This window comes from Platalea leucorodia, assembly GCF_965183815.1.
Source record: "Platalea leucorodia genome assembly, chromosome: 6".
Lineage (NCBI taxonomy): Eukaryota > Metazoa > Chordata > Aves > Pelecaniformes > Threskiornithidae > Platalea > Platalea leucorodia.
The window spans coordinates 68,286,922-68,306,232 of record NC_138828.1 but is presented as its reverse complement, the minus strand read 5'-3'; the positions used below and the strand labels follow the sequence as shown (position 1 = coordinate 68,306,232).

The 19,311-nt window shown below is 42.6% G+C and overlaps 1 protein-coding gene across 2 annotated transcripts in view; it reads left to right on the top strand.

The window, feature by feature from the left end:
* Nucleotides 1-3,980: 3,980 nt before the first annotated feature.
* The window catches only part of SLIT2 (slit guidance ligand 2), a gene marked incomplete at its 5' end in the record, with an annotated part of 272,507 nt that continues 257,176 nt past the window's right edge, over nucleotides 3,981-19,311 (top strand). For both annotated transcript variants that reach the window (XM_082315199.1, XM_082315198.1), the window contains 3 exons: nucleotides 3,981-4,156; nucleotides 6,041-6,112; nucleotides 7,323-7,394. In XM_082315199.1, the coding sequence (XP_082171325.1) occupies nucleotides 3,981-4,156; nucleotides 6,041-6,112; nucleotides 7,323-7,394 (320 nt within the window). The remainder of the gene's footprint in view (nucleotides 4,157-6,040; nucleotides 6,113-7,322; nucleotides 7,395-19,311) is intronic.

The following is a 19,311-nucleotide window of genomic DNA, read 5'->3' as shown; positions in this document are numbered from 1 at the left end:
TTACCTATTATTACTGACTTTGATCTCCTTATGCTAATAGTTCTGATCTTCTTATCTTTTTGAGTATCTCCTTAGATTATCCTCCAAAGAGTGGCATGTTGTACAATGAAATCTGGAGAACCGGAAACTGCTTTTAGCTGCTGTCAGTATTTTCTGAAATAGCTGTAAGAAAAGTGTTGCTCTTCCACCGATGAATGCTCCTAATTGGTTTTCTTTTAACACATCTTGTTGTTCTAATTTTTCCCCAGCTTCTTCCTCTGTGGGAATATTTTCCCTTATAACTTTGGAAGTGGCTTAGAATTCATTTTGCAGGCAACTGAGGCAGCCACAGGGCACTCTGCAGGGCAAGGTTCATACTCCAGCAGTGATACTATACTGTGTCTGACAGAAGGCCTTGTCCTCAGACAATTTCAGACATTGGGAGTTCTCCCATTAAAGAGTTTGGATCACAAAGAGAGAGTTTCAGTGTGCTGGCAGGCAAGACTCCCAGGAAAATCAATCTGAATGAATGAAAGGTAGGCTTCAAAGGTGGGCATGTTAAAAATCAATGAGCCCCCCAAATAGGAATAAAAATTGATCTTGCTTGTACTTAGTATACTTCTCTTGAAAACAAAGTATGTTAAATAAGACCAGTTTAGATTTTGAATCAGCTCTGCATAGAGTAGTTTAGCAACATTTAACACTTTAAGAATTGATTCAGATTTTCTGAGAATTACTATATAAAAAAGATTTATTATTTCTTCTCTTTGTGCCTTCTGCAGCACTAGGCACATTGCTGGTACTTGAAACAAATAATGAAAACTACTGAATGGTTAACATTCGTATTTTCTGTTTTTTCTCTGCCTGGAGTTACAAGATAAAGGATTTTAGTAAAGGCATGAAAGCAATATGTTAGATTATGTTCTTTTTTTCCTTTCTGTTGCTTGCTAGAAAGTTGCAAAATCCTTTCTAAATCCTTTGTAAAGACCTAAAACAATCAAACAGGGGAAAAGAGTGAAAAGCATTTATACATGGAAGCTGATGTATTCCCCTTACAGTCACTGAATTCTCCTTCCTGCATCAATCTAAACTTCGAGTATCTCTACGTGTCTGGAAGACCCAAGGTGCCGATATCAGTATTTGAGAACAGTGCAACAATCACATTTATTGGATGTTGTCTGAACAAATGGACCAAAAAATAAACCAGTTTTTTTGTAGGTACACACATTTTTAGCAATTTTCATTTGGGCTCATATTCTATGGTAAGAGAAGTCAGGAGTAACTTTGCTGGCTTCCACTTCAGCAGATTAACTCAGACCTAGAACAGTGTTTCTGAGAACAGAATTTGTCCTCTTGGTAACAGGCAAAAGGAGACACTAAGACTCTTGCGGGGATTGTGCAGCGGAGACCCCAGGGATGAAGAGACTCAGCTGGACCCAGCCATACGAATGGAACCATGGACTCCCTTGAGCATTTCCAAACTACACCTTGCTGAAGGCTTAGTCACCCCTGCTGGGGGTTGCCATCTATGAAAGACAAATCACTTTCACCTATTACTGGGGTCTCAAGAGCTGTTATAAATTGCATGGAACTGAATTCACAAGCAAAGAAAACTAAACCCAGTTAAAATTTAGTTAAGAGCCTGATGCGTTTAGTATTTTCCTAAGAATGCTGAAAACACACTGACAATAAACAACACTTCAGGAAAATTTATCAGGAACACCGTGTGTATTTAGAATACAATTTTTTAAAATGGAAGGTGTTTTTTAAACGAGCACAGCAGTGTTAATGTTGCTACTCGCCATATTTCAACGTATGGAATAACACTTGCCCATTTTATTTTATTTTCGAAAATGATTTACAAGAGATTCTGGTGTGTTTCACACCAAAACTGCAACTGAAGAAAACGCCAAGAAAATCCTCTTTCTCCCTCCGTAGCGGCTGCTGCACAAAACAGAGAACAAGACCCTCGGTGAGACGCCCGAGGTATTTACAAGTGCAGCGGGCGGCGTTTCAGCCCCCCGCCCCCCCGGCAAAACAGGCACAAGCAGCGCGGCGGACCCCGGCCCCGCTCCCGCCGCCCCTTTCTCCCCCGCGGGGCGCTCGACGCCCGCAGGCCACGGCTGCGTGAGAAAGTCCGCGCAACAACTCCACACCCCGTGCGGCGGGGGGATGGCGAGGGGAGCTCCGCCGCGCTCCCGGGGGGGACCCGCCTCCCCCGCCGCCGCCGGCTCCGCGCTCCCCCAACTTTCATTCATTGTCGGCGTCGCCGCGGGCGCCCTCGCCCCCCCGCTCGCCGGGCCGGGGCCGGGCCGGGCCGGCCGGGGCGGGCGGCGGCGCAGCCAGTGAGCGCGGCGCGGGGCGCTGCGGGCGGGGCCGGGGAGGCGCGGCCCCACCGCCCCTATATAGGGCGGCGCGTGGGGCGCTCCCGGCTCCGTGGGAGCGGGGCGAGGGGTGCCGGGCCGGGCTGGGCCGGGCCGGGGGAGGCGAGCGGCGGGGGGCGCCGTGCGGCCGCGTGGGGAGCTCTCGGCGAGGTGCCGGCGGCGGCTCGGCTGGCGGCCGCTCTCGGGGAGCACTTTCCGCGGGCGGCCGCTCTCGGGGAGCACTTTCCGCGGGCGGCGGCAGGCACCTTGCAGCGGGGAGGAGAGCCGGCCTGCGCGCGGCGGTGCCATCCTATTGTTCAAGCGGAGAGACTCGGGGGTGCGAGGGAAGGAGCCGGCGTGTGGCCTCCCTTCTCCCGCTGCCACCCCCCCGCCCTCTCCGCCGTTTCCCTCCGCGCCGGAGGAGCGCCGCCGCCAGGGAGCCGAGGGCCGGGCCGGGCCGTTCGGCACCAGCACCGACCCCTCAGGTGCACCGGCGGGATCGGGGGAAGGGGCGCGAACCCCTCCCCCGGCGCTGTGCCTCGGCGGGCTCTGGCTGAGGAGGAAAGTTGCTCCCTTTCCTGCAGCAACCCCAGGAGCTGCTGAACTGGCCTCAGCTGGAAGGACTGAGCAGTTCCTACCTTTCCCATCAGGTGCCTTTGCCGCAGCAAAGCCACGGTATCTGGGAGACCGCGGGGAGCAGAATAAGGCACCCCCCACCCCTCCCGCTCTCGCCGCACAAGCGCTTGTTGTCTGCTCTGTCTCGCCGTGCTCCCGGGATCACAGGAGGATCTATAGCTGTGATCTGTCACCGAGGAGAAGGAGGTCGTGGATGAACTCCCTTGCAGCAGGGCAACGAATCACTTCTCGAGCTGCTTATTATTATCGTGCTCTAGGACCAGCCCTTTCCTGCTAAACTTGGCTTGGGAGCTTACAGCAGGAGGGGGCGCGGGGGGTGGAAAGCCAAGCCCAACATCATCTTGTGTGTTTGACTTTTTTTTTTTCCTCCCTCCCTCCTCCTTCCGTGAGACAGTTTGATGAATGCCTGCGAGAGGGGTATGATTTGCTGAGGCGCCTCTGGCAGGGCGGTGTGTGCGCGGTGTCAGCCCCGCCGCCGCCCCCCGTGGGGCTGTGAGCGGCCCGCGGCGGGGGACGCGCGTGGGAGCGGCTGCTGCGCTGCGCGGGCCGCCGCGCAGGAAGCGCGCCGCTTGGGCGGACGGGCTCCGCGGCCTCTAGCCGGGGGCTCGGAGCGGAGTCACGGCTTTGAAAGGGGCTCGGAAGAAGATAAGGAGCCAGCCCAACTCCGCCGTAGCCTGAGCCCCGTGGGTTTGCTTCGCCTTCGCAGGGAGCGTGTGAAGACGAGACCCAAGTGCCGCCTCTCCCCGCCACCCGACGGGCTAGCGAGGGAGGGCCCGGGCCCGGCCCCCCTCCCAGCGAGGTTGCCTTCAGCCGCGGATCGGTGCCACCCGCCTCACTTTGCCGAGGCTGTTTTCTTGGCTCAGCTTTGGATAGAACGGACTTCGCTTTCTCCGCACCCTGAAAGTTGCCCGAGCGCTCCCCGCGGCGAGGAGGAGGGCGGCGCGCCCCGCGCCTCCCCGGGGCCGAGGCCGGCGGGCCCCGGCCGGGCGGCAGCGGGCGGTGATGATGTGCGGCTGGGGGAAGCTCACCCTGTCCCTGGGGCTGCTGCTAGCGATGGCGGGCGAGGTGGCGCCGCAGCCGTGCCCGGCGCAGTGCTCCTGCTCGGGGAGCACCGTGGACTGTCACGGGCTGGCGCTGCGCGGCGTCCCGAGGAACATCCCCCGCAACACCGAGAGGCTGTAAGTAACCCGGCCGGGGCGGCGGCGAGCGCCCCTCGGCCCCCGGCACCCGTCAGGGGTCCCCCCGGCCGGCGGGGCAGAGGTGGCCCCGGGAGCCGGCCCGGTTCGGGGTCCCGACGCCTTTTGGGGGGTTTCCGTTCCCTTCCCCTGCTGCCGGCGGTGCCCGTTTCACGGCGATGCGCGGAGACACGGGAGAGGTGGACGCGGCACCCAGCCGCTGCCTTTCATCCCGGGAAGCCGCGGTGAGGAGCGCGGTTCCCGCCGCCGCGGGGAGCAGGAGCGGCAGGGCGGGCACCACCGCGGCCCGGGGGGCGCCCCGCGGCGGCGGCGCAGCGGCCTCTCCCCCCCCACCACCCGCCGACGCCCATTTCCCGGCAAACTTCGCTATTGCGGCTTGCTTTCCCCGAGGCGCTGGGGGGGAGCCGGGCCGCGGCGCCCCGCCGCGCTCCGCGGGCGCAGGCAGGCCCCGGGGCGGGCGGCGGAGCTCCGCGGGCGCGCAGCGCTCGCTCCCGCCCCGCCGGCTGCCGCGGTGGCTCCGCGCGGGGAGGCGGGCGGGGGCGCGCGCTGCCGCCCGCTGCCCTGGCGTGAAGCTGGAGCCCGGCGGGGCTCTGCCCCGCTGCAAGCACGTATCTGCCCCTGGGCGAGGGCACGCTGGCGTGTTTCAGCCTCTTCGCCGCTCACAGGGCACGAAGTTGTGCCTGGACTGGGATCCCTCCTCCCCCATCCGCTCTTTGAGACCCTTCGTGTACCCTCCCGCTAGGGTATTTGCTAGTCTTGAGAGAGAGCAAGCATGTGGTCGGTTATCTATCTTTATCATACCGGGCTGTCTTTCAGGAGGGTCTAAGGAGTAGAAGAGGTGAGCACATTATTTCTTACTCTCCAAGTCATTTAAATGTTGGCGTGTGAGCGGACCTCTCGAGTGATGAATTTCACTCAGGGAGAGTATCAGGGACACATTTCTGCTGAGACTTCTGCGGTTTCTTTACAGTGCTGTTTTGGCCACATGTGGTATAAACAAACAAAAAATAGAGATTTTTTTTTCTTTCCTAACTGCGTTGGGAATGAGCTGTAATTGTTAGGGCAGTTTCCACGTAATACCGCTTCCTAATGGCTTACCTCAGAATTGCGAAGTCTGGTTTTATTTGTAGCAATTGGAATTGAGGGAAGTTTATATCTTGACCCCAAAATGTTATGAAAAAGGGATATATAACTCCAGAAAAGAAAGTAGTGCTGAAGTATGAACAGAAATGCTACGGCCTAAGTACAGTTGTCTGTTGCTTCTGAATGCGCTTTGCATTCTGCAGTCAGTATAGGTTCCTGTGCAGCAAGTGTTTAGTTTTCATAAAATCATGTTTCCCATCACATACACTCCAACAACCTTCTACTTGTTTGAAAGCTAATGTTTGCTATAGGAAGTTAAGCCCTATTCTGCCTTTGTAGCAATACTATGAGAGCTGAAAGTCGCTTAAAAATGGTGAAAACTGTCTTGATTTCAGTCACTTATTTAATTTTTGTAACAGTCAAACAAATAACTGTAGCATATATAGTAGCTTTAGTGGTTTTCTAAATGAAGTTATAACCACGTTGAGACAGGTTTTGAGTCTTCTATATTGTTAAAGATAAATGTGAGCTTTATAATGGCAGGCAGAACTGACTTTGTAAGGGTCTCTTATTACAAAGTTTGAAACTACTGCTTTCAAGATAAACCTTCGTTCAGTCCCTTGGAAATCAGCAGCTCATACAGTGGTAGTTGTAGGAATGGTTCATTGGGTTCATTTACATCTCTTAATTTCTGAAAATGCTGTACCCATGAAAACAAACAAAACGATTTAAAAGTAACTTTTGAGTGTTTTAATTTTGCTGCTTGTAAATTATTCTTCTTAGGGATCTTAATGGAAATAACATCACAAGAATCACCAAGACCGACTTTGCTGGTCTAAGGCACCTTCGAGTTCTGTAAGTTTTCTCTTTCTATCACTGATACCTTTTAGGACTGATGCTACAGTGCGTTACAAAAAACATTGAACTAGTTATCTTTCAGTTTATAAGCCGGATGGGTTATGACTTTTTAACTATTGTGCTACCCTATCTGAACTTACAGCCCCTCCCCCAAGTGTTACACACTGATATGAGTAGGTTAGCAATTGCCTTAAATATCATTTGTTTAAAATTTTTTAATCTCTTCTTAAGATTGTGAGATAACTTGAGGATTTAATTTGGCATGTAGCTTACAAGTAAGAGTTGCTAAAATTGGTTGAATAACTGTTGGAGTGACTTCAGTTTAAGTTAAGAAATTTACAGTTTGCACTGAAAATGGGTACTCTCAACCTGAAGTATAAGGGAATTCATTAAGAAAAACAGTTATTCCTTTACTGAATTTAAAAGCAAGTCCCAGGTGATGATTACTGCTTTTGTACGGTTTCTAGGCTAAAAGGAAACACTTCAATAGTGAATTTGAGGAAGGAATGATTTGGTTTGGGTTTTCTGTAAATGCTTTTGTTTCAAGCATTATGAAGCTTTTAAAATTCTGTGGGGTTTTGGGTTTTTTTGGGAAAAATCTGACTAATACCAGGTTTAAAATATGGCAGAATTTAATTAGCTTATTTGTTAATGCTATTTAATTTGAGCAAGTAGTCATATAAAATCCTTTTCTGTTTCTCTCTGAAACAGAGTATCACATTGTAGCAATTTTGAATTTTTTTTACAAAACAAAACTACTGTTATGATTACAATCTCTGTGCAGTCTTTCGCTGGTATATTTTCCCAACACCACAGTTCAGTGTTTTTGTTTTGTTATTCTCATGTGAGACTAATATTGCCTTCATACTGTTCAACTGTAGTCTTGTAACTTGCTGAAGAGCAATGATGTAGGTGCGTGTGTGCATGCAGCATGTATGCATGTGTGTGACTTTTTAACTTGGGACTCTTAAAGTAAATGAGCAACTGTAATACCTGTTCCTATTTCTTTTACCGAGGATTATTTTTCCCCCTTTGGGTATATGAGCCCATGTAAAGTGTTAATGAGGGGGTCCGGAAGGTTAAAGTGGATGTCACTCTAGAATTTGTACTCTTTTAATGAATATGTGGTTGCCTTTAAATGACTCCTGTTAATGCAACAAGTTATCTCAGAGCTATTAAAACTTATATATAAAAATTTCTATTTCAGTCAGCTCATGGAGAACAAGATTAGTACTATTGAGAGAGGAGCATTCCAGGATTTAAAAGAACTGGAGAGGCTGTAAGTATTTTAAATTCTAAATGTATGAGAAATTATGTTTATCAAATTAGTTGTGTGTTAAGGTACTCAGGTCTCTGTTCTTTTTCTTTTATTTTTTTAAAATTGGGACATCTATACTTATTGAGACATAAGAGAAGTAAGAAATTCTCAAGCAGTATGTATGGGATTCGGGGGGGGGGGAGATTTCATGAGTAGTCTGGATTTGAAGTGTAAACTGCAATTGTCTTGTAGGAAATAGCTTGAATGCTATCAAATATTTTCCCTTGAATACACAAGGACTTTTTCAAACATGAATGCACCTTAAAAAAGCCTGTTCTCTGAGGTACAGTGTTAGTCTTGGAGATGTTGGATGTTTTATACAATATCTTATTGGAAGAAACTCTAGTTATAAAGTGTTGTTTTATTACATAGTATGAAAGCAGTAATTGAATTCTACTCCAGTTTTTACGACTAAAGCTTTTACAAAGGCTTAGAAAAAATATGAACTGTTAGCTTTCAAAAATTAATTGGGTTTGGACTTTAAAAAAAAAGACTTGAGTACTGTGGGGATGAGAGGATCTTGTCTGGTGGAGTTGAAGTGCGAACACCTGCTTGGTTGTAGTAGGACATAGAAAATGAGCAATTTCCAAACCAGTTTAGCTTTTTAAAATATCTGCTTAATTTTCAGTGTGTGCTTTCTTATTTTGCTGCATTTCTTCAAATGAAAATATCTTTTAAAATGTATTGTTCAACTTACGACATCCGACTTGTTAAAGGCAAGATGTTGATTGTTGGATATAGTTTCAGTCTGGAGCTAGGAAAGTCTGTGAACGCCACTGTATTAATGTATGTTCATGTAGAACTTTAAAGTAGTGTCTTCGTTATCAGGCATCTTAGTTGCTGCACTTTCATTGTATTGCCTTTTCTTTAAGCGTGCCTCTGAGATCTTGTTTAGTTTTTCATTTGCTGCTGCTTTAACTTCAGAAAGGTATTTCTACTTTACTCCATTGAAAAGCAGCATTGGCCTAAACATTCTCTTTGTCTTATTGCAGTTGTGCTCTGTATTCACAGCTGCTGCGTGTTTAAAACAAAAAACCCACAAACCTTTCTGTTTTGGTTGGTCATATAGACAAAGCTATTCAAGAGACTTAGTAACCACCAGTGGAATTATGATATTTCTATAATAATAGTTGAAATATCATGTACTTGAGATAATTACCTCATTTTTTTCAAATAAGCCAAAGTAACTTTTTGACCTAAAAATTGAAAGTGTCATTATATAGTGCAACCTTTTTTGAATAAATTTTAATGACATTGTTGTTCTTAGAAATGCATAGTCAGATTTTTTTCAAAGTCCTATTAAAACAGACTTGATGCAATGCTTTTTTACAATGTGTTTTAAACTTTGTACAAAGTATAGGAGTTTAGTACAGGTTCTCCTGCTGAGGGGTATATTGGAATAATATATACACATTCCAAAATTTGGTTTATAGGGTCTGGCTAAAAAATTAAACAGCAGTGTAGTTCATATTGCAAAAGTAAGTACACGTACATGAAACATTAATAAACATTAAAAGATTCATGCTTTCACTGTGAATGTGGCTTGACACTGAGATACCAAATACTTGCTAAGTTTTAAAATGGTATCTAGTCAACATTAATTCTTGATTATCTTGAAGCAAGATCCTGCTATGTGGTTTGTTAATAATGTTTCAAGAATTAATTTTAACTTATGCCATAATTTCGAGGCATTTAATCATAGGATTTCTGAAGTACAGAATTGTAATACTAAAAAAAAATGAACTTTACTAGTAAAAACTAGCTTGTCTATAGTGTTCACATTTTGCCATTTCATTTTTTTGTTTTTTTTGTTTCTCTTTTGATAAATCTGTAAAAACTTTGGAAAACAGTAGATATTTTCCAGTTATATAAGATACTAGTTCTGAAGAGAAATTCTGATAATTGTGGCTACTTTTGTGGGTTATTTTTGTTGCCTCTTCAGCAAGCAAACTATGGCATTTGAAAGTTTAGTCATTTAGACCTACAAAGTTAGATTCTGTTTTGTCTTCAGAATTATTTTGCATCTGCTCCAGTACTTGTCAGAGTTTCTTTAATTTGCTGGAATTCAGTCAGTGTTAGGTGTGTGGGTGACTTGTAATTTGAATATATATGCAGAATGTCTTTAAACCGCCCCAGCTGTTGGCTAAGAGCAAATATTTCATATTTGTGAGGAAAAGCTGAGAAAATTCCTCTTGTTTACAACTGCCAAGTCCATCTGATGAAGGCACATTGTTATCTGACAGCCAATTCATCTCCTTGGGATTCTGAAATTCAAAACAATTTCTCAGGAAACTTGTGGTTACTTCCTTCAAGTATTTTCTTTTATACATTAAACAGCAAGCACTTTAAAGCACCTTTTGTTTTGTTTTGTTTTTTCAATATATAAGTGTAGGATGTCACATTTCCACTGTAAGTATAATGTGCCAAGCTACTGTCAAAGAATACCTGATGCAGTCCTTTTAGCATGCCAATGGAGGGTATAAGAGAATCTTACTGCAACTTAAGAAACTCAATTTGGTTTATAAGATTGTTTACATGTACTATTTCTTATGTTGGACTATCTTGTGCTGGTGCATACCGGCTGAATTTTAAAATGTGTTTCCTTTAGTTCAGTACTCTCTTTAATGTGAAGAACAGACTTTCACGGTAGTGTCCCTTTGGGAAAAAGAATAAATCTATCTCTCTAGGTTAAGTGGTGCTTTTGGGTTTTTTGTTTTTGAACTAGAATTTCAGTTACAAAATCATTTCTTTTTAGACCAGTTATCCTGATTTCCAAGGAACCGTTTGGTCGATCAGTGTTTTACTCGTCATGAATACTCATTTGCAGATCTGATCATGCAAAATGCTGAATATCCTCAACTCCCTCTAAGGGAAGTGCGAATTGAAGACCTGAAGCACTTTGCAAAATTAATTTCTGAGCGAAGAAACTCTCAACCTTCTCTTCAGAAGAAAATTACTTAAGATATGATTTGATTAAATCTATGTGTACCTTGCGGGTGGATAGAAACGTTTCTCCTGTATTTTAGTTAAGCAACAGCAAATCTCTAGTACACTAGATATATGTACTAGTATATACACAAAGCTGTTTAGACCTAGTATGCTCCATAACGGGGATTTGTCTCACACCAGTGTAATTGTAGAAGTGCAATGGAAACCAAAAACCACAGTAAATACTGCCAAGTGATTGCCCTGCTGTAATTTTAAAGTAAAAATGTTCAGTTAGCAATAAATGGTAGTATAACAATGCCTACTACATAAGAACTGGGAGGGAAAACAAGATGGAAACAAGCAACTTAATCAGCTAGGTTTTAGGTTTGTGGAAACTTTAGTTGCTGGAGAGACCCTGGTGACGCTGAAGGTGATTTTGCTATAAGCCTTTTAGTTGGATACTTCTCTGAGAAGTCTTCAGTCAAATAAATGGGTATACACTGCAGTGTTCACTTCGTTATAATCTCCAGTAGTCTTGTGTGAAGGCTCAGCTCTTAAGGGGATACTACCTCCGGTCTGGACCAATTTGGTATAAGACTGCCAAAGCTAGTAAGTCTGCCATGAATATGGCTTTCTTTACAGCCTGTACCTTGAATGGCTGAATCACTTGGTCTCTTGTGTTGTGTAGATGTGCTGTCTGCTGAAACAACCCTCTTTGAAGTTCAATATGTACAGCCTGTTTTTCAGTCAGTGGGACAGCATGTACCTTTGTGTACATCCTGAAGCAGTGTCAAAAACTCCTGGAATAATTACAATCTTGGCTGTTCTGTATTTAACATCTGCTAGACTTTCTATATCAACTAGTAACCTGTATTACAAGCCCATGTTCCTATGAGTAGGGCCTCTAAAGAGTATATGGCTGTTCAGTACATGGCAGGTCCTGTAAAGAAAGGATTGGGATGTGACCCGTTAGTTGTCTGAACCTCTCTTACATAGACCACAGTGATGTATCAGTGGTGGGTTTCGGTATGCTTCATGGCAGGAAGGCACAAAGGGTCAAGGTATGGAGAATTTCCACGACATTAAGAATTTCCAGAGACCACTCCTTATTGTGGAAGACAACCTTTTGAAACGATTCCTTATGAGAATGTGAAATGAAACACTTGTTTCTTCTTTTTCTATAAAGCTGTCGTCTTGGGTGTGATGTGTATAATAGTTTGAAGTAGTCTTTTAGAAAAACAAGATGAAGACAAACTGAAAATCTCCACTTTCTGAAAACTAGCACTACTATTAGACACAGCTTTAAAAATGACTTCTAAAAAGTGTAGTCAATTTTTATTCCCAAGACCAGCTTCTTCTGTGGTGTGGCAGCTCCTGCTCAAAGTATCCCAGTGTTTTTACAAGCTATTGTCATCTGGAGGGGAGTACAAAATTTGGTTGAAGACAGCTGCTATAGACTGTTGAACAAGTTCTATTATAAGCTGCTTAAGTCTAAAATTTCCTTACAGTTCTTTGAACTCCAGAAATACAATGTAGTCAGGTTTTGAAGGCTAAACATACTCTTCACTTGCTTACGTAGCAGAGCAGTTACCTTTTCATCTAGGAAAAAATGTTTTTTGGCTGATAGGAACACTGTTTTCAGTCATAATTTTTCCTAATAATTTTTCTATGTCTAGTAGTTGAGATGCCAGCTATGATCATTCTAAGACTGTGCTAAACATCCAAAAGATGTCAGGATAGGAAGAGTTTACAGCAATCACTTGAAAACTACACACATTTTTCTTCCTGTATTTGTTAATAATCCATTGAGGCAGCAGTATGCCCCTAAAATGCTAATTTGGAGTCTGATTCTGCAGACATTTACCACGTGAATAACTTGGTTTGCATGAGTAGTCTCACTGATTACTCTTGTGAGAAAGGTTACTTGTGTGGCCTAAAAAGTTTCCAGGCCAAGCCCCTACACTTCTGATACTTGAATTAATAGAATTTATTTTTGAAATGTCCATTTCTTATCTTGGTAGTTTTAAAGAGCTATCTGTGTAGACTTAAAAAAACAAGCTAACAAAAAAAACCCCACAAACAAAAAAAACCCAAGCCCCACAAAACCTGTTTCTGCTGCAAACTAGGGTGGAGGTAAAATATTACTCTCACTAGCTCTAGAACAAGTGCAACTTCTGAGTTAATATCTGAGCTAAGCATTTACCCCCTCCATGCTTCCTCAAAAACCAGCCCCTCTGAGCTACATGGTGTGAGTAAGCTGAAATCCTGAGTTCAAGAAAAGAATGCTGTGAAGGGTTGAACTTCAAGTTGGTACTTGAAATAGCTTTTAAACTGAAAGCTATCTATGTTGTATTTTCACGCTGCTTACAATGTATTACTGAATGATGGAGAAAGAAATATTTCAAGAATTAAATGTTTTGTTACAGTTCATGCATTTTTCTAAATTTTTACAACACAATTCTAAAATAACAAACTGAGGAATTGTCTGTACTTGCTGTTTATTGGGGATTCATCTCCACAAGTACGTTAAAACAAGTTATTAAAACTTAAGATGAAGAGAGCATTTACTTAGGAGTGTTCTTATAAGTGTTTGACTGAGTAGGATTGAAAACTATTAAAGTTTTGTTCATGCTGTGGATGAACAATTTGAAACTTATAGATGTGTCATAGCACAGAAGGAAAAGTATATTCAAGGAAAAGCTTTTTTTTTTTTCTACTTAGTAAACAAACTGAAGTACTACTTGGATTTCTTTTCTGGATATAAATCTATATGTGAAACTCCTGTGTTTGCAGCTTCTGCAGCAAGGGCTTAATTATAACCTCAATACATAGCAGTCAATCTTGTCAAAGATATTAAATGGGATTCAGTATAATAAAGTGGTTTTTAGCTGTATTTCAAATGTTACATAGTTAGAGTTATCTGTTTGGGCTCTAACCTAGTCTAATAAATGTGGTAAACTATTAAGTTGTATTAGCTGGTTTTGAAATTATAAAACCAAAACTCACTTATGAGATACCATGATCTCTGAATGTATGGTGTTTTACGGAGCATCTCATCTTACAAAGACATGCATAGCAGGGTGGACTAAGAAATAGTGTTCCATCTAGGATAAAACCAAATACAGCTTGTCTTGGGCAATACTGCCCACCAGGCCTGGGCAATTATCAAGGGAATTAGCACCTGTTTTAAAATAGACTAGATAAACTAGTACTGCTCTTTTTGTCTAGTCTAGGACATTATGTGTGTGTTCTTTCTTAGGGTGCAGACTTAACTGTATCACTGATGGGATAAAACGTGCTTTCCAGAAATTAAAATAAACCTATGTGCTAACTTTTTATTATGTATTGATGTGTGGCATGAAATTGCAGTTTTATTCCAATTATTTGACTAACTCTATCCATAAAATGTAAATTCCAAGTAGGAAAATAGTAGAGGGATAGCAGCATTTTCTATGACTCTTTACATGTGAGCTGTGTCAGAAAATTAATCCCAGAATAATTAGTTTCGGTCTGAACTTTTTCTTTCTGGGTTTTGAATCTCTGGTATAATATAGCCCTTTCAGTTGCAGAAAAGAAGCGTTAAAACCCCCAGATTTCACTTCTACAGAGCTACATGATCAAAGTTCAGGACCAGGGACTTCTGGAAAAAATGCCAAATGTTGTCTATTTTTATGATGCAGTTGTTCAGTTTTAACTGAAGCAAAATCAAATCCCGCCCCCCCCCAGTTTATAGAGGCTTAGCTGTGAAGTTTAAAGGCTAATGTGGAATTTTAGGACCCCTAGTGAAAAGTGCTGTGTTAGCAGTGGAGTCACCGCTGCTGCTCCAGGAATCATTTGTATCACTATCATAGCTAAAAGAACAGCCAGTAAATGAATGCTATTTCATCTTGTTGTGCTTGACTATATGTAGTCTCAATGAATGCAGCTTTTTTGGCGGTAAGACCTTTTATTATATAGTATGGAAGTTGTACTGAGCTCTTAGAATGAGTCCTTAGCTCTAGCTGGAAGTTAATCTCCAATTTCTTTTCTCACTGAATCCTGGTCTTCATTTTGGTGTGCAAGTTCATTACTGAAGCCCGAGAATTATTTTTCAGTTGGCATACGTTCTGAACAGTTTGACTATTGCAGCCAGGAAGGTCTAGGTTGGACTGCCTACACCCTGAGGTGCTAATGCATGTGCTTGTTTTTTAAGGCTGCTTGATGTTTTGATTTTCTCCCCTTTAAAGCATTGATACTTAATCACCTGTCTAGCTTCAGTCTGAATATATGAGCATTTGAAGGGTTAATACCTTCATGCATGTGTGATAGGTAGCGGAAGAATAATGAGTTCAGGTAGAGTATACGTTTTTGAACAGCCCTGAAGGGGGTGAACAGTTATTCCTTGTTAATCACGGATGTGAAAAATCCTTCTCTTAGCTAATCCTACATAGTTTAAGGGCAATGCATAGTGCATTCCTCATCTTAGAACAAGGAGGAGACCACGAAGCCTGCGGTGCTAATCACTTAACAAAGGAATGTGAGACCATCTTACGCAAATTGTACTGGGGCACCTGTATTTATATTTTAAAAAAATAATAAAAAACATTACAGTAATTATTCTGTATTAGCAGACTTTTGTCAAAGCAACTTCAAATATCTTCTCTAAAAATGTCTGTTAAATCAGAACGAGACAAAGGCTGTCTTTGAAGACAGTATTTAAAAAGATGCAGTGTTTGAATGGAATTTTAAAAATCAGATTATAGCTACATTTTGATTGCAGAATACTACAAAATGTTTGATAAAACTTTAAGTCCAAAAGCAATGTCCTTGTTTCAGAAGTCCTGTAAATGTTCGCTATTATTTTAAGTATATTTTATTCATCTGAGTGTCTTTTCTCATGGGACTCCTTTTATAGGTCTAGAAGTCAAATTGCAGTGAGAAGTCCTGTTTGCTCTTTGCAGACCTTTTTACAAATTCCAGGGCAGGAAGGCTGTTTATTTTTCCCACATCTGTTTTGTGCTCATCCTTTGTGACATTGTTTGCTGGATGCTCTTCTTTCTTGCTTCCTCTGGAATGGGTAATTTGCACTGTTGCAAAATGTTGAAACCAAATCTGATTCTACAGAACTGTTAGGTCAATATTTTTGTTTCAAATAGTGTTTTGTGTTTGGACGCTATTTTAAATTGATGCTATAGAGCATTGATATTAAACTTAAAGCTATACATTGTAGTTTTCCTCTGTAAAAATCAGTTATCTGTTGCAGAGGCAGTTCAATATTTTTTTAAAAAAATACATTTAGTGTTAGATGGCCACAGGTGAAAACTGAGTTGTCATTATATTTTAATATGGCATATTTCAAAGAGCATTTAAGATCCTCCTTATTTTAACTGCAGAAGCCACAGTTCTATCTGGAATTTTACAGTTAAACTCCAAAATGTATGAGAGATCTGGCTGCATGACTGCCACTTCGGTGACTCATACTGTTATATTACCTCATTTACTCTGAAGAGTCTGGCTGAAACTTCATCAGAAGAAATGTTTTATTTTCCTTCATAGTATGTAGTGCATTGTGCTGGCTTGTCTTTAATAATAGTCTAGACCGATAATCAAATACAATGTGGCAAAGTCTCCCTTAATTTTTTTTAAGACACACCAGCTTTTTTGCCTTTAGTTTGGCAGGATGCCTGTACAGGTGCTACAGAAAAATACTTGAGTGAAGACTTACTGTGGTAACTTGGTGCCAGAAAGACAGTTACAAGCCTATCTAGGCTATCTGCAGGCCCTTCTTGCCTTTTTAAACAGTCTGTCTGAACTCTAGCTAAATTCCATCTAATAGATCAGCTTCCCCTCCTCTCTTTGCCTTTTTTTTCTTGGAAGTAGTCCCAGGTGTTGTCAAAGATGATCCTTGCTTCATCTGATACTTGATCCTATATTACTTTATGGAGGTTTTATAACTTCTGTTTTCTTCTTTGTGGTATACTTTATAGAATAAAATGCAATGAATTAGCCTTACAGGATTGTGGAGGTTTGAAGGAGCCTCTGTGGATTGTCTAGTCCCACGCCACTGATTAATGTAAGGTCGATCATAGCAGGTGGCTGAGGGCTGTTTCCAGTCGGGTTTTGAAATTCTTCAACAATGGAGAATCTACAGCCTCTCTGGGCAAAGCTGTTCCAGTGTTTGACCACCCTCACAGTCAAAGACTTTTCTTACATTTAAAAGTCATTTCCTGTATTTTGATTTGTGCCTGTTGTCTCTTGTCCTTTCACTGTGCACCCCTGAGAAGAGTCTGACTCAGTCTTCCTTACTTGGGAAGGAAGTGTATCACTTATTTATACACATTGAGATCCCTCTGAGCCTTCTCCTCCCTAGGCTAAACAGTCCCAGCTCTCTCAGCCTCTCCCACTGTGACAGGTGCTTCAATCTGTCTGCTTAATCATCTTCATGGCCCTTCTCTGGACTTGCTCCAGTATGTCCATGTCTCTCTTGTAGTGGGGAGTCCAGCACTGAGCACAGCTCTCCAGATGTCCCACCAGTGCTGAGCAGGGGGGAAGGATCACCCATCTTGACCTGCTGGCAACATTCTTTCTTGTGCAGCCCAGGATGCTGTTGGCCTTTGCTGCAAGGGCACATTGCTGGCTCTGGTTTAATTTCTTGTTCATCAAGACCCCAGGCCTTTCTCTGTAACGCTGATTTCCAACTGGTTGTTCTCCACTGTGTGCTAGTGCATGGGGTTGTTCTTCCCCAGGTGCAGGACTTTGCATTTGTGTTTTGTTGAGCTTCATGAGGTTCCTTTTTGATCAATTCTCCAGCCTGTCCAAGTTCCTCTGACCAGCAGCGCACACATCTGGTGCATCAGTCATTCCTTCCAGTTTTGTATCATTTGAAAACATGCTGAGGGTGCATTCTGTCCCATCTTCCAGGTTGTAGATGAAGATGTTGAACAGTACTGGCTCCTGGACTGACCCCTGGGGTACACCACTAGTGACTGTTCTCCAGCTGGACTTTGTGCCATTGATCACAGCCCTTTGAACTTGGCACTTCAGACAATTTTCAGTCTACCTCACTATCTGCTTTTGTAGGCTGTACTTCATCAGTTGGTTTGAGGACAACGGTTATGAGAGGCAGCGTCAGAAGCTTTACTGAAGTCAAGATGAACAACATCCACTGCCTTCCCCTCATCTGCTGAGTTTCTTATTCATTGTAGGAGGCTATCAGGCTGGTCAGGCATGATTTTCCCAGTTGTAAATCCATGCTGACTACTCCCAGTCATCATCTTGTCCTTACTGCATCTAGAAATAGCTTCTGTTTTGCTCTATGACCTTCCCAGGCATCGAGGTGAGGCTGCCCAGCCTGTAGTTTCCTGGCTTTTGCTTTGTTTTTCACACTTTTTTAATGCCATAGGCAGAATTAATAAGAGTAATGACCAGCTATTTATAGATATCCTTTTGGTTGAAACACTAAGGAATACAGAAGCTTCCAGAAAACAACAGCCTTAGTTTCTGTCTTTTCTTAGCAAAAAAAAAAAAAAAAGCCAAAACCCAACTAAACAAAGAGTTTGTCCTAGCTCTGCTTATATTGGAAAACCTCTTAAAAGAAGCAAATTGAGTATAGACTCCTGATTCTCTGTGCAAAATAGTGTTCTGCATAATGTATGGAGAATTGATTGGGGTAAGGGAGGAATGTGGTAATTTTGGACTTGACATCAACCCCATGTGAGAAGAAAACGAAGGACAGAAAATATGTTAGGATTCAAGTAGTGTACACTAGTACAATGTAGTACTATAGTTTGCAAAGTAACTTTCACCATTGCCTGCACAAGTAAGAAACTGAGTTTGCAGTAGTGTCTATGTCCTGCTTCCTTTCAGAATTTTTTTTTACTAAAACAAATATCTAATTGGTATTTGATATTAAATTGAAACTTAGATATCTTTCTTAGCTAGTCATTATTTAGCCTGGAAGATGGAGCCCTGACTAAGTCGTTATTGACCTGGGGAAAATTTTGACTTAGGCATTCAAATGCTGTAAGATCATCCCTGAAGTTCCCAGATTCCAATTTTTATTCATGTGGTCAGTAAACTTGATATTGCTAGGTTTAACGAGATCATGAGTAGTTTGGCTAGAGACAAGAAGATCTTTGCAGGGAATTCTTAATGGAAAAACTGGCACAATCTTTTGCTTAGCTCTTAGTTCTTGGGCCTTCTTCTTGCTTGATAACATGTTCATGCAAGTTACATTCACATATAGCAGTTGCCAGATGTGTTGAAGTTCAGTAGATTGTGGCTTTGGACATGGATGCACAGAAGTTCTCTGCCTCTGGCAGGTATAACAACGTGTTTTTTGTAGAAAAGTAATAACGCTTGCCTTCCTTGCAGACGTAAGCCTAAGTCAAGCTTCATATAAAGTTCTCTGGTGAGGAAAATAGACGTCACTTATTCTGATGTCTATTATTCTGTCCCTATATACCTAGGGTCAGGTTTTTAGGACTTAATGGTTAAACCAGTCCATTTGGGTGCTGTGTGCTAGCTTTCTGTTTTAAGATACTTGGATAATTTTGTAGGTTGATGGTTTATTTCCTGAGCTTATAAAGTCTGAACTGATATTAGACCTTCCCAGCAGATGCATATCCCTGTAACCTGCTGGAACTACTTGATGAGCCTGGTGGGCTCAGTCATCGTGAGTAGAAAGTGCTGTTGCATGAACAGTTTGTTTACTGACATGTCCTTTAATTTAAAATTGAAATTTAATGAAAAAATGTTTGTGTGCTTTTGAAATTTATGCATATTTTGCAAATGAGCTTTAGTGAAAAGATGTTACATGGTATTTTTAAATGGATGTGATAGTAATGTCTTCTGCTGATGAACAGTCGGTATGAATGTGTTCCTTTGAAGAGTACAATTTCTAAGCTATACAGCACTGTGTCTTACTATGCACAGATAGTGTATTTACTTCTCTCAGCTAACTTCAAAGGAG